The sequence below is a fragment of the Gambusia affinis genome, linkage group LG13, assembly GCF_019740435.1.
Source record: "Gambusia affinis linkage group LG13, SWU_Gaff_1.0, whole genome shotgun sequence".
In the NCBI taxonomy this organism is placed as follows: Eukaryota; Metazoa; Chordata; class Actinopteri; order Cyprinodontiformes; family Poeciliidae; genus Gambusia; species Gambusia affinis.
The window spans coordinates 24,734,257-24,757,154 of NC_057880.1; the positions used below are offsets into that span (position 1 = coordinate 24,734,257).

The 22,898-nt window shown below is 38.1% G+C and overlaps 1 protein-coding gene across 2 annotated transcripts in view; it reads right to left on the reverse strand.

The window, feature by feature from the left end:
• The window catches only part of cpeb3 (cytoplasmic polyadenylation element binding protein 3), a 49,498-nt gene that overhangs the window by 23,917 nt on the left and 2,683 nt on the right, over nucleotides 1-22,898 (reverse strand). Inside the window, exons 3-5 of one of the 2 annotated variants that reach the window (XM_044135936.1) lie at nucleotides 16,042-16,195; nucleotides 6,743-6,799; nucleotides 1,071-1,094 (exon numbers count right to left, since the gene is read on the reverse strand). In XM_044135936.1, coding sequence (XP_043991871.1) covers nucleotides 1,071-1,094; nucleotides 6,743-6,799; nucleotides 16,042-16,195 — 235 coding nt within the window. The remainder of the gene's footprint in view (nucleotides 1-1,070; nucleotides 1,095-6,742; nucleotides 6,800-16,041; nucleotides 16,196-22,898) is intronic. The other variant, XM_044135938.1, reaches the window with a different exon arrangement.

The following is a 22,898-nucleotide window of genomic DNA, read 5'->3' on the forward strand; positions in this document are numbered from 1 at the left end:
ATCAAATCTACAACAGAATATAAGGGTCAAGCTGCAGATTTTTCTCCCTTTTTATAAGAATAAAGTCAGAATGTTACAAGAATAAAGTTGTAGTAATGCAAGAATAAGGCAATATGAAAATAAAGTTGAAATAAGAAGGGAGTAAATTCATAATATTAAGAGAATAAAGCATTCATTTTTTTGAGAACTCCAACACTAAAAATAAAAATGATCATAGATTTTTTTTCCTCAATAAAAAATTTTATCTGCTAACTTTTAGATGTTCTTTGAGTAAAATTGCATCTTTATTCTGCTAATATTTTGACTTTATTCTCATAATTACATAAAAGGTTTTGTAGCCTAATACTCCACTGCACACCTCACAGAACGGATGGTTGAAATAAAAACCACTTTGTGAAAATAATTTCTATCTACATCAAGAAAAACAATAGATGAAACTAACAGGAGATTTTATTTTTAAAATCATATCGCCCAGCCCTATGATGGTTTTAAATGATATAACAGGTACAGACAGACGTTATTGTCATCAATTGTTCGTTTAAAATGTTTCATTCTGTTTCACATAAAGATTTTTTGTGGAGAGCAACTGAAGCCAGACATTATTTGCTGCAAAGCTCGAATCCCTGCAGGATGGAAATGTTGCGTCACACAGCAGCTTTTCTTCTTAATGAAGAAACAGAAAAAACACATCAAGCCACCGACGAGCCAAACTGGAAGATCCCTCAAGATCATTTCTTATTTTGACATTTTTGGAATCAGTCCAAACAAAAAGATTAAGAGTTTAGTTTGTCATTGGTTTTATTTAAGGCTGACTCAAAGAGAGCAGATTCGTTCCCCCCACTCAGCGCCAGACACAAGATTAATTCAAGCAGAACCGATGACCTTTGGCCCCCTCCCTGATTAAAGACACAAGATGGAAAACAAAGTGTCAAAATTAGCATGACTCCATTCAACCACAGAACAGATGAAAGCCACGAAGTGACACCACAATTAGACACCCCAAAAACAAATCAGCCTCTTTGCAAAAACAAAAAAAAAACATGGCCGGCTCGGGAAGCAGAACACGTTACCTCGTCGGCGGCCATAGCTCCGGCCTGCTTGACAGCGCCATGGAGGGGAGAGAGGGAACAAGGGAAGGGAGAAAATACAGAGACATGGGTTTTCTTCAACTAAACCAAACTAGCAACATCGCTAAGGTAACAGTGGCCTAAACCTCTTCAACAGGACGGGAGCATCGTTACAGCCACGGGGAATAGGATACGGAAGAGGGTTAGTGCCACTGAACAAAATCATTTTTTAAAATTCTGACTTTTCTCAGAATTCTGAAACACTTCTCAGAAATCCCCTGAGACAAAAAGTCAAATTTCTGAGGAAAAACGTCAGACATGAGTGACTGACAAAAGGTCAAAATTCTGCAAAAACAGTCAACGTAGAGAAAAAGAGCCAGAATTTTTAGAGAATATTCATAAATCTGAGTTTGAAGTTAGGAATTTGAGAAAAGACATCATTTTGGGAAAATGTGCAGAATTCTGTGTTTAAAGGTTGAAATCTGAGAAAAACTAAAAATTTGGAATATTTAATTTTGAGTAAATATTCTGTATTTTTTTTTTTACAGAAATAATCACTTCTGTAAAAAAAGTCAATTTTGAGAAAACAAGTCAAAATTTTGAGAAATATGTCAAAATTCTGAAAAAATTTCAGAATTCTTTGAAAAACAGGATAAATTCTGGGAAAAGCATCAGAATTCTCAGAAAAGAATTTGAAATCTTCTGAGATCAAAAATCAGAATTCTGAGAAAAGTCCAAAAAATATTTTTCTTCAGTGGTCCTCTTCTGTATATGGAGGACCAATCCTGCCATAGTCAGGAATAATATGGAAGTAAAAAATTATTCAAATTATTTAACTGGTTTTGTTTTTTTATTTCTTAAACACTGATATATTTTCGGTTATTTACCTCTTTGTATTTTTTAAATATTTTTATGGAATATTATGGATCTTTTTTTTTTGTCAATAGCTTCGAGTTAATGTGACCAAAAGACTGAATATTATTGTCCATCTGTATTTCTGGTAGAAATGTACCAATCAGATATTAATATCTGTAGCTATATTGAAAAAGAATCCTAGATCGGGTTTCAGTGACAATGTGCCCAATCCAGAACAGCAGATCTATTCAGTCTAGTTCTATGGTTTAATGTTTATTTTGCACTAAGAATTCCTAATTGCACTTTATGAATCATTTTTTTTGTCAGCTTCAGTTTCTTTATTATTCATTTTGCATTAGCTGTTATACTCTTAATTGCACTTATTGGACGAATTAAAGTTCTTTTACATGTTTGGCCATTAGCTTGTCAAGCTATTGGTATATTTAAGTGTAGCAAATAAAATTGTAATTCAGTACATTTATTTCTGTTGGGTTTTTTAAGAAACATTTTAGTTGAGCAATGTTTTTCTGTAAACATTCTGTTATTAACCTCAGATAGAGTAGATATTGGTAGTGACTAAAGTGACCCGGTGCGTCCCTAGGTACAACAGTTTCAAACAAATTCTACAGAATCTAAATTTCTAAATGAATTAAAGATGGCAGGATTGGTCCTCCGTAAACCTGCTGCACCTGCCTTGGCAACAGAGGCGCAGCAGCATTATGCACGGCCGCACAGCCCCGGTGATTGTGATCCGAGTTTAATGAACCTGCAATCGCTGCACTTCCTGCTAATCTTCTGTGAATATTCACAAATGAGGCCATAAAGAGGCGAGTCGCCGGGCTGGAGGTGCAGCGGGTTAGTCATTACCATCGCTCTGGTGAAACATTAAGAGCTGGTCGACGGGTCAGACGGAGCGGGCCAGGTGAGAGTGGAAACCTCCCGACGGCGTATGAATGTGGCCGGCTGATAGTAAGGTACCAGCGGAGAGTTTGAACTGGACAGAAACCAAATGTGACCCCATGATGACCTTTAGCAGTCACGTGCCAGATGATTTCATTGCTTTGACTTGGCAATATGAATAAAATCAAATATAACTTCAAATTTGTGTTTTCTAGCTCACTCTGGGGATTCAAATGATCAATTACACTAAAAAACACAAAATCTTACCAAGTATTTTAAGTCTAGTTTCTACTGCAAATATCTGATTACACTTGAAATGAGACAAAACTTAGGAGAATTTGTTTTAAGTAAATAATTCCTTAACATTAATAATAATTTACTAGTTCAATTGGCAGATACATTTACTGATAACAGTGCATGAACTGGCGTTGCTAGGTAACAATTGTGAAATAAGTGAAGTCAAATGAATAAGTAATTTTTCATCAATATCAAGGAATTATTTACTCAAAACAATCTTCTGCATTTAGATGATAAGTTACTTTTAAGTTGGTTCACTTGAATTAAAACAAAACTAAATATTTCCAATAGAAATGAGACAAAAAGTGTTTGGTAAGGTTTTGTGTTTTTGTAGAGTAACGAGTTAATCTAAAGTTGATTGATCTTATCGATTGGCTAACGATTAATTAACGTGCAGCAGCCATAACATGATATAAACATAACAGGAATGATTACATTTTTTAGAATATTTTCAATTTTGCACATTTTTATACTTTTATTTGGGTTTCTACTGCTTCTAAAAACAGCTCAAGCACTTAAAAAAATAAAAACTCCCAGATGGCTTTTGGCAACAAGTTAATTTTTTATTTTTTTTTATTAGTTGTTTCACAAACCTACAGAATGTAAAGTCACAAATCAGCAGGCACTGTTACCTAGCAACACCAGCAGAGTTCCACTCATCACCTAGCAACAAATGGAACTCCAGCACATTTGGTCAGCTGGTTTTACCACTGCATGTCCTTTACAGTGGCTGCTGGAATGTGGGTTTTTTTTTCACATATATTCAGCCTCTATATGTGAGTGAGTGAATGGAACTGACTGATTTCCTGGAAAGAGTCTTTGCTTGTCTTATTAAAGTACAATACAAGTCTGATGTCGTTTAATTTATTTAATTAGTTTAACAAACTCTCATTTTCAACAACGACCTAATCAGAAAAAGTTAAAAGTGTTCTGTAATTAACTTTTCAAAGATGTACGGTCGTTTAGTTGCACATTTTCAGAGTGAGCTGAAAATGCAAAGCAGCAGCTTGTTTGGATTTAACGTGACAAAAGTCACTAAAACATATGATGGGCAGAATTGACCAGACTAAAATCTCGTCATCCAAGAGTGATTTTGTGCAAAAATATGTAATGAACGTGTTCTGTATAGAGCATAGAGCAATCCTAACCTGTTCAAGAAGAAATAATAGATCACCTTTACAGATAAAACCTGAAATCCTGCTGTTTGAACATTAAAGCACAGAAGAAGTTAAATGCCAACAAACAGCAGGGGGAGCAGATCCTCCTGTACCCCTTAACTCATCGGCCACAATAGCAGACTTGTCTCCTCAAAAACCAATAAGCGCCTTGGCATCGTCAGACCACCACTATCCCACTGTATTGTCTCTTCTGCCTGGGTAAGTTTTCATTAGAGAAACCTGGGAAGTCTCTCTGCAGCGTCGCCCTTTCACCGCCTGGCCTCAGCAAAAACAAAGTCGCCTAGCAACCAGGCAGAAACGGAGAGCGCTCTGGGCTGGGAAAGCATGAGATGCCTCAGCGGCGGAGACAATGCAGGCCACGAGGGAGAGGGGTTAGGAATAAGCACAAACTTCAAACTGTGTGCTGCCTGGGAGGGAGAGGAAATCTGGGTGATCCCTCCTGGGTGCCGCGGGTTTGAAGTCAGAGACGAACCGCAACAACAAAAAACCTCAGAGAGGAGGACCTTCGCGTGCTTTCTTCTTCTCTTCGGAAGAATCAAACGCACCGTCCCCGGAGATTCTCTCACAGCGTGGCGCCTCGGCGCCAACGGGAGGAAACGAAGCAGGAATTCCTAAAAGCTGACGCTGAAGTTCGTCCCCGACACGTTTAGAAAATCTTGAGTAGATAAAAGAGAAAATGGGCCCCAGAAAACCAAAACCCCAACTGGACAAGCCCAGAGTAGAAACTAGAGCAAAGCTGTCCAAAGTTTTTCCCCCAGGGGCCACAATGGGAACATTTACACTACTGTGGGCAACAAAAGGCAATGAATTAAAAAAATAATTAGAAAAATAAATTAGTATGTAGGGCTGCACAGTGGCGCAGTTGGTAGAGCTGTTGCCTTGCAGCAAGAAGTTTCCTGGGTTCGATTTCTGCATGGAGTTTGCATGTTCTCCCTGTGCATGGTGGGTTCTCTCCGGGTTCTCCGGGTTCTCCGGCTTCCTCCCACAGTCCAAAAACATGACTGTCAGGTTAATTGGTTTCTCTAAATTCTCCCTAGGTGTGAGTGCGTGTGTGAATGGTTGTGTGTCTCTGTGTTGCCCGGCGACAGTCTGGCGACCTGTCCAGGGTGACCCCGCCTCTCGCCCGGGACGCAGCTGGAGAGGAACCAGCAACCCTCCCGGCCCCATTAGGGACGAAGGGTGTAAAGAAAATGGATGGGTTAGGGTTAGTTTGTGGATGGAAATTAGTTTGTGATTTTTTTTCTGCTCAACAATAAGTTTTTATTTTGTTTGTTTTAAAAAAAAATCTTATTAAAAGAAAAACAATTTCCAAATTTTTTGGCGTCACTAATTGTTTTCTGCTTTGTTGGCCAAAATTGTTACCATTCTTGACTTGTGGTCAGGGGTCAAACAAAAGGCCCCTGGGCCACGCTTTGGACATCCCTGAACCAGAGCATTACTAAACTAGGTGCACCTCAAGTAGAAGGTCATCAACCCAAATAAACATGTCGCAATAAGCGATTAATCACGATAAATTAAAATGAGAAAACGAGCCGCTAAGCTCCGCCTCCTGTCTCTGATTGGCTGTTTTAATAGTAGCTCAGGAAGGAGGTGGTGGAAATTCATCTTTCCTCAGATTATTTGTCTCATATACTGTCACAAAATAGTGACAAAAACACAATTTTTATTTTCTAAAAGTTACGTACTGCAGCTTCAAGGCCTGGACGGCTACAGCTGCGGTTTGGATCCAGCCGGGTTTCCTTCCTGGCTCTGGTCGGGTCACAGAGGGGCAAACTAGTTTTACATGTGGGGTATTTTTGGAGGAGCTATTCCCAGAGTCAGAGTGATTCCCACAGCGATCTGAGGTCTGTCCTCCTACGTTTATGGCAGGGGTGTCCAAACTTTTTGTCAGATGGACCAAAAAATACATAATTTACCTGCTAAACAAAAAACTGAGCTTACAATAATTAAAATAATAAAGAAGATTTTTGTTAAAATTGCTGTGTAAATCCATCAACGTATCCCAAAAATTAAAAGAAAGGCATCCAAACTGTCTGTTTTTGGGGAAACAAATACTACAAATAAAAACTTCTCAGCTATAAAAAGCAGATTTTGTCACTTTTTGTATGAAACTTTGATATATTTAGCCGGGTTTAATAAATTAAAAGCAGATTTTCATGCAACAAAGTCTTCTTTTGAGTACAAGTCACCACATAGAACAAACCAACAAACATTTTTAATTTATTTGTAACAAAACCAAAAAATCTCCATCAGCATTAATCCCCTGTGCTGGATTTGCGTAATTATTGAATTGTGGTAGCAGGGCCACATAAAATGTTTCCAGGGGCCACATTTGGCCCCCGGGCCGTACTTTGGACACCCCTAATTTATGGTGTTAGGGAATCCAAAACGCATTTCTCAGTAACTCAGAATTACCAGTAAAACCGATCCACAAATAGGACTTACTATTCAGGGGCAATATGTGTTCTGCTCCAGGATGGTGAAAGTTGAGTCCAATCCGCCCTGTTGACGAAACATAACAAACTGTCACAATCTTTATTTGATCTTCAATTACAAAAAACGTGCAGAAATGAACCGACATGGAGCAAATTAACCAATCGCAGACAAGAGAAACAGGAAACCCTGGTGTCCCGTATCCGATACGCTCAGCCAGACAAAAGCAGGTACAGGGATTGGATCTCAGCAGGGACAATGTCCCCGTCTCACATGGACACATCTGTCCCTGCTTTCATGGAAAGCAGGTGGTGTAAGATGTCTAAACGGGAGACCTTCCTGATTATCTGTCTCTGACGTAACATTTGGAAAACGGCAAGTAAAATACACCTGGCAGCCTGGTTTGGGAGAGAACCAGCCTGTTTACGCAGCAAAAACACAAAATATTACCACGCATTTTTGATCTAGTTTCCAACTCAACGTTTACACTCACATGAAATTAGTTGCAACCAGATGAGCAATTATACAACCACACATCTTTGCAAAGTAGCAGCATCGCCTCCTGCACAACAAACAATAAGGCAGCAACTGGCTTCTGGTTGGAAAGTCAGCAACAAAACGCTTGTCTTTTCCAGCAGCCATTGTACAGCAGTAAAACCAGATGTCAAGTGTGCAGGGGTTCTGCTTGGATTGCTAGGTAACGGCGGAGTGCCCGTCAATTGTGACTCAACATTCAGGAAGCTCGTTTTTCAGAAAACATCAAGTTATTACCACAAACTAAAAAACGTCCGGGAGGTTTTTTTTTTAAAGCTGTTGGGTTGTTTTTAGAATCTGTTGAGACAGCACAACTGCTTTAAGTTTTTAACTTTTATAATACCAGATTTTAATGTACTTTTATTTAAAGATTGTTATTTAGAACAACAATCTCCCCTCCGACAGGCATATGGTGGGCTGCGGACGACACCAAGCTAGTCTGGAGGGGTCTTCGTCACAAAGCGCGATTACAAAACTTCAGGATTTCCTCACAGAAGATGGATTATGACGACATTGAGAGGAGCCTCTTATAATAATGCAGAGGTAGAGTAGCCAAAAATTGTACTTGAGTAAGAGTAGAAATACTTTAACATATTTTTACTCAAGTAAAGACATCGTTTCCAAATCAGTTTGTTTCAATAAAAAACTTATGAAACTTTAACAAAACGTTCAGGTGTGTGTCTGTGTCTGGTGAATTTTTAATTAAAACACGTTTGTTTGTCATCCAGTGGGTAGAAAATCCAGACATTTTACTTGAGTAAGAGTAGAAATACTTCATAATAAAAATACCCAAGTAAAAGTAAAAGCGCAGTAAAAACACTAATTAAAGTATTCTTTTTCAAAAAAGTTACTTAAGTAAATGTAATAAGTTACTACCCAACTCTGCAATAATGGAACTTGCTGTCTGAAACCAGATGGGCTCCCTGCAGCTCCACCTCATTCCAGCCCCAGAATCCAGGCAGGTGAAGGCAGACAAGCCTCCACCTGCAGCCACCGGCTCCTATCAATGCAGGACGTGCTCCACACACAAACAGATCGTCTCACACTTTTTCTGAATCAGAAAGATGTAAACACCGCATGAAGGAAACACCACATGATGCGTGTTGTTTAACTCTCCAGAAGGTTCTCCAACCAGCAGATCCATTCCCATTTCACCGGCCCGACGTCTGCAGGTCGCACCAGGCGGCTGCCCAAGTTCAACAACCCGGGAAGCAGCAGTGCAGAACCACGTATTGGTAAACGTGTGGGTGGTCTGTTTGTTTCAGCTCAAAACATCTGAGCGGCTGGAGAGAATCAGCGCAGGTTGTGAACTTTAACCCAACGCCACTGCACTCAAAACAGAAGACTGCTTTGATCAGGGAAGTGGCAATTGTCCCAACAACATAAGGCTGGCCTTTCTGTCTGGATTAGTCATGTTGGGTGAACCAGGGAGACAGTTGCCTTCCTGAGGGCTTTAAATAACTCTGGGCTCGTGCCATCTGCTTCCCCTGAGGAGTTGATTGGCAGGGTGGGACGCCGCCGCCGCCGCTGCTGCAGTGACATTTCCTCTGTCAGCTATTCTCAACATCTCCAGCAGCGGCGGCTCAAGAGACGCCATCCATGTCCTCGTTGACTCAACAGCTTCCCCGTCAGGCACCCAGCTGGATCTGAGGGTGGCTCTCCTGGTTCTTTCCTTTTACTTTTTAAAGGGGACATCGAATGCTAAATTTACATTTTTGTACTACCATTTGGATCTCTACTCATCCACCCTCTCGCTTTTTGACATTAAGTTCATGTTTTTTGGTGTCTGGAAAATGAGTTGTTTCAAAAACCTCTGGATTGTAACATCACAAATCAGCAGGGGCCGCCTGTTACCTAGCAACCCCAGAAGAGTTCCGCTCGTTACCTAGCAACCCAACTTGAGTTCCAACACGCTTGGTCAGCTGTTTTTATCTCAGTATGCTTATCTAGGGAATACAAGCATTTTCAGAATTCAGAAACCAAATGCTGCATTCTTGCTGGTTGAGCAGGAGGTTTTACTGATGCTTTTCAAAGATGTATGGTTAGATTATTGCACATCTATTTGCAGCCATTTTCACATGTGAGTAGCTTTATGAACTACTTCTTAATTATGAAACTATGAAATGTTGCAAACTCGCTCCATCAACCAGTAGGTTCTCCCGACCTGTAGGGGGAGCCGACCAACAAATCTTATGATACAGTAGTTTCAGTAAAGATCAGACAAACATGGCTGCCTCTGGAAACAGAGCTGTCCAACATATGTTCATATTCATGTTTGTTTGGAGTCCGAATGCCTAAAATATGCAGACAAATGTTATTGTAATCAGCAAGTGTTGCTAATAATAGTTAGCCTGGATGAAGTAGAAGCTGGCTGTGAATCTTTCTGAAATCCAACTTCATTCTGCACCATTAAACCGCCCTATTAACATCACGGAAAAGAAAAATCCCAGTTGCAGTTGCGGGTGTGTCGAGAGCAAGGTGTGGAAATAAATAATAGCTGTGATTAGCAGGAGACAAAAATAAAAACCTCCTGTCGATGCTCTTATGTCAACGCAGGATTGTGCAGCCAAGCCATCTGAACAAACACGACTACAGACCGCAAAGAGGCACACAAGGGTAAAATTAATGGGTAAAAAGCATCATTAAAGCTCAAAATCAACTTAACAAGTCGCCGCAAAATAATTACAAGCACACCTAAAGGTCTTTTAAAGATTACAGTAATGCAAAGAAAATTAGATAAATTCCCTAATTGTGCCAGATCAACTGTATATCCAGTTCTCACATTAAAAGCTTTCTTACGTATTTTCTAAATAAAAAGAAAGACTTTCATGATTCCAGCTTAGCCTTAGATAAGCTTTTAAATGCATTTATGTTGTGTGAAATCTGGATAAACAGCAGACATCATTTCAAAAATACATAAGAAACAAGCCCAGACTTGTTTTTAAACTGGAGAAGCTAAGTCATGCTAACAGGGGCTACGGCCAACTCACTCAGAGGAAGCTGTTGCTTTCAACCTTTGACAGAACCAATAAATGCATCATCTTATCTCTGTGAAGTCATTACAGGCAGTTTAAAGTACATGACATCGTTATTATTAACTCTGTTAATTATGTCAGCTGAAAAGTTTAAGGGGTCAAATCCAGCCTGTCGATTGAACATTGACCCTTGGGAACGAAGATCCATTTTCTGAATCGAGACGTTTTGTTTCCCTGCAGTGAATTTACTTCAAAATGACGCCGTAGTGGAACATCCAGCTGTTACCAAGCACGACTTAAACAGATCGTTACTCATGCAGCCGCTGCTGCGCATGAAATTCATGTTTTCCGTTGGATCTGAGGCCCCGTCAACAGCCACACCAAGCCAGTGTCGCTGTTTGCTTTTCCCCAACAACTCGCTGAAGCTGTGACTCAGTTCATCCGGCCCAAAAGCACAAGGTTCTCTGATTTTTAAAAAACAGCCCGTTGATGTAGATGGATACTTTTAATTTGTAATCAAGCTGAAAATTACCAGCATAATTTTCTTACACAAAAAAATGTAAATTACACAACACAAAGTCTTTGTATTTTTATAACCAAGTTTATCCAGAGACTTTTACGGAACACTTTGCTGCACCCAAGTCGGCTTTTATTCTTTCTTAAATTTGACTAAATATAGCAAAGGTTTGGAAAGAAAGTAACCCTAATCCTGTTCTCATTACTGAAAATGAATGTATTCCATCAAACCCAAAATAAACTGAAAACTAGCTGTATTTCTTTGAATACAGCAAACATGCAAATTTAAAATAGTAGGAAATTTTTGCCAAAAAAAAACCTCAGGAATTTTAAGAGCAATTTCAAAATTTTCTAGAAAAAAAGAGGAAATTTGCTTAAAATAAGTAAAATAATAATAATAAAAATAAATAATATTTTTTAGATTAATATTAGAAATTTGACAAAATAATTTTAAATGTCAAAAATTTCCTTTAGAAAATTTTCATTTGAGATTTTTTAACAAAATTTTTCTTAAATAAAATTTTAGTCTCCCCACTTCTGCCAACTTTCAGTTCCTTTCAGAGTGAGATGTTTTAGAGTTTTTTGGTCACTTGAAATACAAATAAGATTTCAATGTTTACACTCACACGTGAAAATGCTCGCAAACAGATGCGCAATTATACAACCGTGCATCTTTGAAAAGCATTAGTAGAGACTCCTGCACAACCAAAAAGTTTCTGTGGTTTCTGGATGGCAAGTCCAGGAGAAAATAATTGTCTTTTCCAGTAGCCATTGTACAGCGCACACAGCAGTACAACCAGCTGACCAAACATCCTGGAACTTAAGTTGGGTTGCTAGGTAACGGGCAGCCCCTGCTGAGTTGTGATGTTACATTGCAGAGGCTTTTGAAACGGCTCATTTTCCAGAACATAAACTTATTGCCAAAACATGGCAGAGTGTTTTTCTTTTTTAAACAATCGGGTTGTTTTTGGAAGCAGTTGAGCCCCAAAATTAAAGTACAAAAATCGTCCTCTCTTTAAGCATGGATTTTGAAAAACTACATTATTTAAAAAAAAAAACAAAAACAATATAATCTGCAGCACGTTGAGCTCCTCTTTTGTGACGTGTGAGTGAGAGCAGCTGAGTCAGAGCAGACCTACCTGCTCGTTAACACCTACAGCTGCTGCCTCACGTGGTTCGTGACGGCCGGCGCTGAGAGACGCACCGTCACACATCTGCTGACGGGACAGCCTGAGATAAGACGCGTGTGTGTGTGTGTGTGTGTGTGTGTGTGCAGGGGTGGAGTTAAAAAGGGCCGTTTGTTCACAGATCCACAACCCAAACTTGGATCTTTCAGAAAGTCTCAAAGATCCGATGCAACACAATGCGCCTCTCATAACCAACACAAGTCGATTCAGTGCCACTTTATTTGAAGATGTGTGAATAAGAATAACATGAACGAGTCTTTATGAATGTTAACGACTGCTGTCATGACAGCTGGCCAGAGTACAAAAAACTGTACTAAAGTAAGAGTAACACTACTTCAACATACTTTTTAATAAAGTAAATGTAAAAAGTAGTCGTCCAATAAGTTACTCAAGTGTAAAAAGGTATTTGGTAAAAAGTTTACCCAAGTACCGAGAAACTGCAAATTTTCAACCATTTGATATTTCAAAGTTACATCAACAGACGGACCAAAATAAAGAGTTAAGTGAAAATTTTTAGATTTTAAGACAGTAATTCATAAAAGTAACAAAAATTAGCAAACTTTTAAAAATAAAAATGTTTCCAAATCAGTTTCTCTCAATAAAAAAAAAAAAAAAAACTTATGAAACTTTAATAAAAACTGCAAGTGTGTCTCTGGTGGATTTCTGATTAAAAAATGTTTTTCATTCAGTGGGTAGAAAATACAGACATTTTATTCAAGTAAGAGTAGAAATACTTTGTTACTCAAATAAAAGTAAAAAGTACAGCATACTAACAGTACTTATTTCAAAAAAGATACTTAAGTAAATGTAATTAGTTACTACTCAATTCTGATTGTCATGACGTGTCATTAATGACATTTTTAGTTCAAAGTTGCATTAATTATTATTATTATTATTAATTCTTGCATTAAAAGTCAATTAAAAGTGTCAACGTTGCAGTAAAATAGATATTATTTAATGTCTGACACTTCAGTCAAACATTTAAAAAGACAGGTGTTATATCACGATTATGACAGAGTGTGGTCAGTATTACTCACACCCCTCCAAATGTTACCATTGATTGTTCTCCATACACGAAGCCGACCGACTGATTTCTACCCACATCACAGCTCAGGAGTGTTTTCATCTTTTAAAACCCGCCTCCATCCCTCCCTCCCTCTCTTTCTCTCTTTCTCTGACTCATAAAACACAAAAGGAAGAGCAGCTATTCCAGGCACAATGAGAAGTATGTGAGAAATGTCAGCGATGGGATGGAGGTGGGTGGTAACCGTTCAGTTAGGAATGCAAAACCGGGTCTATTGCATTAATTGGTTTTGACTGGCGGTTTTCAGCCTGGGAGCCGTTTCTCTGCTGCAGCAGCAGATTCAACCTGCAGGTTGGAGGAAAGTCTCTGGAAAACTACCAGGATTTTATCACTGGCATTATTAGCTACAACTCAGACCACGATGAGCATTTATGTCTTTAATTTTGGGCTTTAAAGTCAATTTTGAGAACCTTTACGTCAACCGACGTTAGAGCTGGATTACAATTGTTTAATCTATACATGATCTATACATAGATAATTACATTAGTGCAATTCTTTCCATTAATACGGCAAACTTCAGATTACTAACCTTGTTCCCATATCAACTGAAGCTAAAATTTAATTTCTTTTTCTCAGGTAGAACTGCACTCTGTTACCATAGTTACCTCAACAAGAAACCTACCAAAATAAAGGCCTGGTTAATGGTAGTTACAATAAACAAAGGTAACTTTACAAAAGGATTTAAGTACATAATTGCAGATTAGTGTGATTATAGAAACACTGGGGTTATAAGTTTTAAATTATTTGTTTTCTATGATTTATGGTCAAAACTAGACATACAGGCCTAAAGATTCACAGAGTTCGCTAATATTTGTTGAAATTAGAGCTGGATATGCTTTTGTCATGATATAAGTGTTTCATACCAGTCACCATCGATGATTATCAGTTTCTCTCAATAAAAAAAAACCTATGAAACTTTAACAAAAACTACAGGTGCGTCTGCGTCTTTCTGGTTGAAACATGATTGTTTTCCATTCAGTGGGTAGAAAATATAGAAGCTTTACTCAAGTAAAAGTAGAAATACTTTACAATAAAATTATTCAAGTTATAGTAAAAAGGTGTTTGGTAAAAAGTCTACTCAAGTATTGAGTAACTAATCAAATTAATCATTTAATATTTAAAAATTACATCATCAGACAGACCAAAATATAAAGTTATGTGGAAATTTTGGTATTTTAAGGACCAAAATGACAATAATTCATAACAAAAAATAGCAAAATAAGGCAAAAAAAAAAAAGTTTCCAAATCTGTTTCTTTCAATAAAAAAACCCCCCAAAACTTATGAAACTTTAACAAAAACAGCAGAAACCAGAAATTTTACTCAAGAGTAGCGATACTTTATAATAAAATCACTCAAGTAAAACTAAAAATACTCCTAAAAGTAATTATTTTCCAAAAAGTTACTGAAGTAAATGTAACTAGTTAACTGATTATAAATCCAGCTGCTTTTTGGGACAAATGGCAGTGAAGTGATTATTTTCCTAAATCCTTTACTATAAAGTCGACCAGCTTTACTTTGACAGTTTAAATTCTGCATATAAACCAGGAAGTTTCCTGCCCAACTGAAAAGGCGAGCAGCGTCCTGCCAGCGGGGCGGAGCAGCGTCCTGCCAGCGGGGCGGAGCAGCGTCCTGCCAGCGGGGCGGAGCAGCGTCCTGCCAGCGGGGCGGAGCAGCGTCCTGCCAGCGGGGCGGAGCAGCCGTCCTGCAGCACCGTCCTGCAGCACCGTCCTGCAGCACCTTGCATTCTGCATTATGACAACACAGCGAAGCATGCAGGGAACGCTCAGCTTATGGTGAAACGCCAAGCCTGCCTGGCTTTCCTCATATCTCCCTCTGTGTTTGTCGTGCTTCGACAAACTCGGTGGACGCCCTGCGGGATGTTACGACACAGTTCCCGTGGAGCTGATAGCGGGGGCCCCGAAGATCACTCTGTCCTAACAATGTTCACTCAGTACAAGACTGGAAATAACGCAGCCTGCAAACTGGAAAAACACGTGCACACCCCTCCCACCTTTACTGTTCCATTGTTAGCATGAGAGCAAAACGCCTCATCCTGGTTCGTACAATGGACAACAGAGCTGGAAAAACAATGAGCTCGAACAAAGACCGAAGACGGATTCTTTTTTTTTTGATGGATCAGTTCAAATATTATTTTTGAAGCCGTAAATAAGCAATATGTTCCTATGAACAATCAAAAAGAGTGTAGAGGATCACTGTGTGGAAACAATCATAACAATCAGCCTGTTCAGCCCTGTGTTTATCCCATTAGCCACTTAAATTTCAAGATGGCCGCCGTTTTTGAGTTGTTTGAAACAATTATTGAAACAAATGTGACTCATTTCCACGACTTGTACAGACTTTATGTCACATAAGTTTTCTACTTTGCTAATCATGTTCATGCAACTTAAAATCAATGATATGTAGCAAAATCAGAAACTGAGGACTTTGCTGTTTGTTTAGCAGTTTAGCATTAGCTTCTGCTACGCTTTATTTATATGTCAGCCATGATTCTTCTTTAGCGAATTAGTGGTTAGTGAACCAAACTTTTGGTTAGCTGTGCCCACCACTGGCAATAATAACTACTGTCAATTTTAATGCGATTGGTAATTTTCAATGACAACCATGGTTGCCATCTTGGAAATGTCGACCAGAAACGGAAAACGCAAGAACAAGAAAAATATATCTGATTCATATATTTCTACATATAAAGTCTATGATGGCGGCCATCTTCAATTTTTCAAAGCAAGCCTTTGGGAACATCGGTACCAAGTTAGGTTTTTGTATCCGCTTTTGAAAGATTTTGCTGAAATATTCAATTATCTTCTGCAGTAGAAAGACAAAAAAGTCTTGAAAATGTTCTGCAGCATTCCAACACAGATCCAAAAAAAAATCTGTTTAAATTTTGCAGGGAAGGCTCCACGTCTCAACCGATTAAAAAGTTATTTTAGCTCATGCAGCAAACAAACAAACAGATACAAACATGTGATAGCAATAGATGAGTGAATATTCCTAACCTGCAACATGATTCCTCCATATAATATCGGCGATAGTCACTGGCGGTCCACCGGCCGGGTGAGGTTTACCTTTGTCATGGTCAGTCTTTATCATATCCATTAAGGGATTCTCCAAAGAGTTCAAGTTAAAAGGATCAAAGGGCCGAATCCGGTCCTGGAAAACAGCAGAAAGATGCAGGAATTAATGATCAAAGTTAGTCATGAAAACGAACAAAGACACTAGACAATAAATCAATATCTCAATAGATTGGATGTGATATTGGACAAGACAAATAAATTTGTAATTCAGTATATTCATGTCTGTGTTGTCAAAAGAAAGAAATATTTTAATTCAGTACCCAGTATTCACTGCATTTTAGAAAACTGTTCACCTTGAAGGAGGATTCGGTGAAAATAATGTTCAAGTTCCACCAGTTGATAACGGGAACTCCAACAGTGTTAACGCCGAGTCTGAAGTGACTGAATTTCCCTCGTTTGTTGACGCTTTCATCCGAGAAAAAACATCCAGCCAGAGCTGGAAGGCTGCGGTCTTGGCAGCTGTGTCCTGTGTTTGCTACGCCGGCCGGGAAGCCGCATTGTTTGGACGCCGCAGCCATTGTTGCTGCCCCCCCCCACTGCCACTCAGGACCCGACAGCGCCACACAGATACAAATCTGCCCACTTGGTGCAAACGGTTAACACTTAAACCGCTGAGCTGTTCGGTTTTTCTGTTCCCTGATGGGACGCAGCTGGAGGCGGCGTTTACGAGTTTAGACTCTGCGTTTGAACACATCACATTACTGGAGGAACGCAGGTCGACCTGATTTAACAGCTCACCTTTCCTCATTATAACGAGCAAACGAGAATGTAATTCGGACAAAAATAAATCAATCAAGATGAGAAAAAATAAGGCAAAAACAAAACAGTGGTTCTGGAACGGGTAAAGGTGTGATATTTCTGTTCAGATTGGAATAAGTAGCTCTCAATAGACCAAATTTTAATCATGTGTAAATTGTGTAAAAATGTAATTAATGGATTGGTGTGCTCATTTCTAATGCACCTATTTACCAACTTTCCCCAGATTGGCAGGTAAATTACTTAAATATTAGTTCATTAAATGTTTTACAGCAGATGAAAATGGTTTACATACAAACCGAAAAATAAAAAAATAAACAAAATTCAACAACTTAATCAAAAATAATTAAAGTCTTCCAAATTTATTACACTGTGAGTGATATAATTTAACATTCTTTGTGTTAATTATGAGGATAAAACCAAACCTGCTCTGTCAGTTCAGCTTGCAGGTCAAGAGCAGCAAACATGCATTAAATACACATGAGAATCGACCGGTTTCCTTTTCCTCATTAAGTTCGGTTTTCATCCTCATTTTTTACTGCACAGAACCTTATGAGCATTTTTAATGCAAAATCAACTAAATAAAAGCAATATTATGTTACCAGATGTATGATTTTTGACAGGCTTTAAAGGAGCGTGAAGGTTGTTTTAACGGGCGGAGTTCTGATTAGGTTAAAATTAAAATACCAACATAATTTTCCTGCACAGAAAAATGAAAAGACAACATAAAACATTCATCCTTTTATACTTAAGTTTTAACAAAAGGTAAAAATGAGTTTATACAGAAACTGAAAAGTCAACTTTGCTACGCCCAAGTCAACTTTCATCCTTTATTAATCTTGGATAAATGTAGCAGACGTTTGACCTAAATCCTGTTCTTATTACTGAAAATAAATCTATTCAATTGAACCTTAAAGGAACTGAAACATGCAAAACTAAAGTAATACTAATTACTAAATTTCTGCCCAAACAAACTCAGAAATTTTGAGTTATCTCTGAAATTTTCAAGACAAAACTGGAATTTTTTCTTACATTTTTAAATTAATATCAGATATCTTCTACAAAACTTTTTTTTTTTTTTTTTTTTAGAAATTTCAGAATTTTAAATGTAGAAAATTAAAATTATTGATATTAATCACAAAAGTTCAGATTTTTTGGCCCTTTTCCACTTTCATAAAAATCCTTTCATATTTTGAATCTACAATAAATATCAGGCTACTTTCAATGTCAAATTTATCTATATTGTACTTATAAAAACAGGTTGAAACTGCACCAAAGTGCTGTGCAAAGATGATAACTCAATAGAATAGATTGATGAAAAAAAAAAAGTACATAAATAAATAAAATTAAAATAAGACATCAAAAGAATGAAGTTACAGTATCAGGCTTTAATTAAATGCCAAAGAATAAAAATAAGTTTTAAGAAGCGATTTTAGCTTGTTTTTTTGATCTGCGATTACTTTTGAATAAAAAGTTTGGACACCAAACTTACATTCCTGGCTGCTCTTAAATATCCAAAGTCAAGCAAAACACCATTCTCCTGCCATGTTCCAGTTTTGGAATAATATACAAAAAGTTCTTAAAATCAAAACACATTTTATGGGTTTCATTAAAAACAAGCAGTAAAAAAGGAATGTTACTGCCTTCTCCAAGAGCTCAAATCGCTACATTTCCTTTATTCATTGTGTTTTATCGACTTGTTTTAGACAGTTTAGCTCTTTCCGGGTGTCGTCTTGACCAGGTCTCTCTTCTAAAAGAGATTTCTGATCTCAAGCGCCGGCGGCTCCCGCTGCAAGGCCGTGAAGCTGAATGCAAGCAGGAGGCTATTCCTGTTTGCCTGCCGTCTCGCTCGCAATCAGACGGCGCGCGATAATTTCCATCAGCATCATCAGATCTCCTGAGACGCCGCCACGTTGGGTTGAATTCCTGGCATTCCTCTGGCTCTGAGGAGGCAGCAGGCAGGTACAAGCACATAACAAGTTGATATTCGAACCCGGGCGGATTTAAAGAATGAGCTACCAGCGTTTTTTAGGCCAGGCAGTGACGCACCTGAGCTTCGTTTACATAAACTACAGCGGACATCCAGAACCCTGGCTTTGCATACGAGTGCCACTTATCTCTGAAAGGTGAAATTTAAAAACAAATTGTATGTGAATGGTGTCGCCTTTGTAGGTTTATAAGTACAATTTGAGCAAATAATAACAAAACATAAGCTTAGAAGCTGGTTATTTGCCAAAAATGGTCCAATTTTTAAAGTGAATAAACCCGTTTCACAAGTGGAAAATTCATGCACTGCAAAAACACAAAATCTCACCAAGTATTTTTGGCATAATTTCTAGAGAAAATATCTTAGTTCACTTGAAATAAAGCAAACCTAACTCAATAGTAACTTTTCAGTAAGCTATAGGAGCTTGTTTTAAGTAAATGATAACTTGATTTTGATGAAAAAGTGTTTTTTTCTAGACTATTTCACCTTTACAAGACATTTTGCTGGGATTAAAGTGAAATAATCTGACAAAGGAACTAGGACTTTTTCACCAATATGAAGTATTTATTGAGTCTGAACAAGTCTCTATATCTTGCTGAATAAGTTAGTTTTGTTTCATTTCTTTGAACTAACTACAATATTTGCACTAGAAACTAGACAAAAATTACCAGGTCAGGTTTTATTTTTCCAGGTGTATTTTAAGCTTTACTCTGCAAAAAAAAAATGTATTATCAAGCATTTTCTTCTAGTTTGAAGAGGAAATATCTTTCTACACTTGAAATAAGACAAAACTAACTTGCAAGTAACTTTTCAGAAAGTTAATTGTTTTAATTATTAACTCTTGAATATTGATTATTACTAGTTCCATTTATATTTTCATTTTCAGCATGAGAACAACATCTTGTTTCCTGTTCGGCGAGCTGTTTTAGTAAGTAAACTGCTGCTGAGCACACTGGCCAACTCAACATTTACACTTGCACGTGAAAATGGCTGCAAACAGATCCACAATTATACAACAGCACATCCTTGAAAAGCAGAAGTGAAGCCTCCTGCACAACCAATAAGAACGCAGAAAGTGGATTCTGAATTGTAACCCAACAGGAAAAAAAACAAAACACTTCAGCGGTAAAACCAGCTGACATAAGTTGGGTTGCTAGGAGACGGACTGGGCTCCGCGTGGGTTGGTAGGTAACGGCAAGCACTTATGGTTGCTTTAGAAGCAATTGAGAAACAAACTGAAGTACAACAATGTAACAAAATATGAAATTTTGCACAATATATCCCATTTACATAAATCAGGAGGGGTCAAGTTACAACCCTACATTGCATGACCACCAGTTGGTTCTCAGAAGATATTTTAAATTTAATAATTGATTTGTTTTATCTGCTTTGATACTGCATGTCCCTCTTAATCCTAGAGTTTCATCTAGCAAAGCTGGACTGGATGAGAGTGGGAGAGCCTTGCAGTTCCTCTCCGCTTCATAAAGCGTGACATGTGACTCCCTGACCTCGTCTCCAGGAGATAACTGGAGCTGTAATCCGGCCGAGGCTGCACCAACAGACAGACAGACAGACAGACAGAATGTGTCACAGAGACCGACTGACATGGACTCAAACCAGCAGCCAGGTACGTTTCACTCCGGCTGTAATCCCAACCAGAGCAGAGCTGCGTTTTTGCAACATTTCGGCTCAACCTTCGTCCTCTCCCGACGACGGAGCAGCGACAGTTTTTATAGAAACGGTGACATTGTAAGGGGTGGGAGGGCATCCTGTTGGCTTACTTTACGCCTGTTTGTCAGACAGCTAAACATAGATCACACACGTGACTGACCAGACGCTATGAGGGCTCATGTTTGTTCACTCAGTCGAGCTGGAAAGGCTTCCTAAAGTGAATCCCAGCAGCTATAAGGCATTTCTCCGAGTCCCTGCTGTGCATAAACAGCGTAGGTCTAAAGAACTATTTGCATATCAGTGCGGGAAATTGAGGAGATTACATTAGAAATGCAGTTGCAGTTCACAATGTTTGTACTGTCTCAGTGAAGCAATTCAAATTCAAATGCCAATTTCCTTGTTAGCCAGCAGTTTATTTCCTAAAACAATTTATAAGCTAGCAACACGTTTTACCTCAGAATAAAGACGGCTTGTATACGCTCACAAAAAAAAAACAAAAAACTTCTCACACCAGGAAAATAAGCATGTTACCAAAGGCTTCTGTGTTCCTCCCAATTTATACTGAACATCTTATGATGCTCAGTATTATGGTGTCTGTGAAATGAAAGAAAAATAAATGGTTTTCCATGCATGACATGTATGTCTTTACTCTGACACTTAGTGACTGTAGATAACTTCAAATAGCAGCATGTTGATGGCAAAACAAGGATCAATAAACTTTAAATTCTAAAAAACTGGAAGTGGAAGACATTTTAAACAAAAAATAAGATCAATTACACAGTGAAATTATACTTCAAAAATGGGCTAGTTGAGACCAAAGCACCAGACTGAAGACTTTTGTTATCCAGTTGTTGATAAAAAGAGATTTTTTTTTTTTTTATGCAAATGGAAACTATTGAGCTCATTTTAATTTACCATGTGTTTAATTGATTTATTATGAGCTGCATCACAATTGCAATAGCAACTAGCCCTTTCACAATAAGCTATAGATCAATTAATTGCGTGATAAATGGAAAAAAAAGTAATGAGTAAAATTTTGTTGTTTTTTTCTGGGATGAGGCACCAAAACTGCCTCCAGCTCAGAGGCCCTTATTTTTTAAAATCCGGGCCTGGTCTGACTATTAATTCATGTTAAGACTTTATAGTTGGTGTGAAGATGATGTTAACGATGTTTTCTAATAACACCTGCTAATATTTTCAAATTCTCTGTTAAAAACATTTTTAACTCAAAAACTGCCCTAACGCCCCTTCTAGCAGGTATAGAAAGTTTTCTGGGGGGAACCGTGACATTTGTTCAAAGTGGTCTCAAAAAGACAATATTATCATTTATTGCAATAAAAACAGCGACAATTTATTATTCAGCAAAATGTATTATCTACTTAGAACAGATTTCCCACCAAAGAAATTTGGAAACTGCTTTTTGTATTTGCTCAGGTATTCTTTACTGAACTGAAACCTGCCGTGTTTAGTCCGCTTTAATCACACGAGTTTGTTTGTCTAGAAAGTCCGGTTCGTTTGGGGAGGTGTGAACCCATAATTAAACTCTGATGCGGTTCAAAACAAACTCTGGTCTGCCTACAAACCTCAGTTTCGATTTGGTTGAAGTGAACCCTAGCAAAGTTGGAATACATGTGAATGGCAGGCGGACCAGAGACGGCTCCAAAAGCAGGAAGTGGACTACAGCGCAGGGCATTCTGGGTAAATACAAGCCATACAAACAAGAGAAATTCTACAACCACTAAAATCTGGCGCTACTCCGTTTTTGGTTATTTCATGAAGAAGAAAGTTGCGCTCAGTGTCTTCTTCAGAGGTTTTTTGTGTCCTTTCCTGGTGTATTTTCAGTGCCCCCACAGGCGAGGAGGGGAACAGGTTTTTCAACTAGTTTGGCTCATTTGAACAGAATGAACATCTGGACATATAACAAATGTTGCAACTTTGATTCCCAAACAAACCGAGTCTACCAGACGCTATGAAAAGGTGTGAAAATACCAGAGGTGGGCAAGTAAGAGTAGAGCTACTTTAACATATTTTTACTGAAGTAAAAATAAGACATAAACATTCAGGAAATTATTCAACTAGGAGTAAAAAAGTATTTGGTAAAAAGTCAACTCAAGTACTGATAACTGATCAAATTACCAATTAAAATTTTAAAACTATAAAATCAGATGGACCAAAATAAAATGTTAAATTGAAATGTTGGTCCTAAACCGGACCAAAATAACAATAATTCATGTAAGTAATAAAAAATAAAGATTTTTCTTCTGAATCAGTTTCTTTCAATAAAAATGTGTGTCTATGGTTAATGTTTGGTTAAAACATGTGAAGAGAATCCAGAAATTGTACTCAAGTAAGAGCAGCGATAATT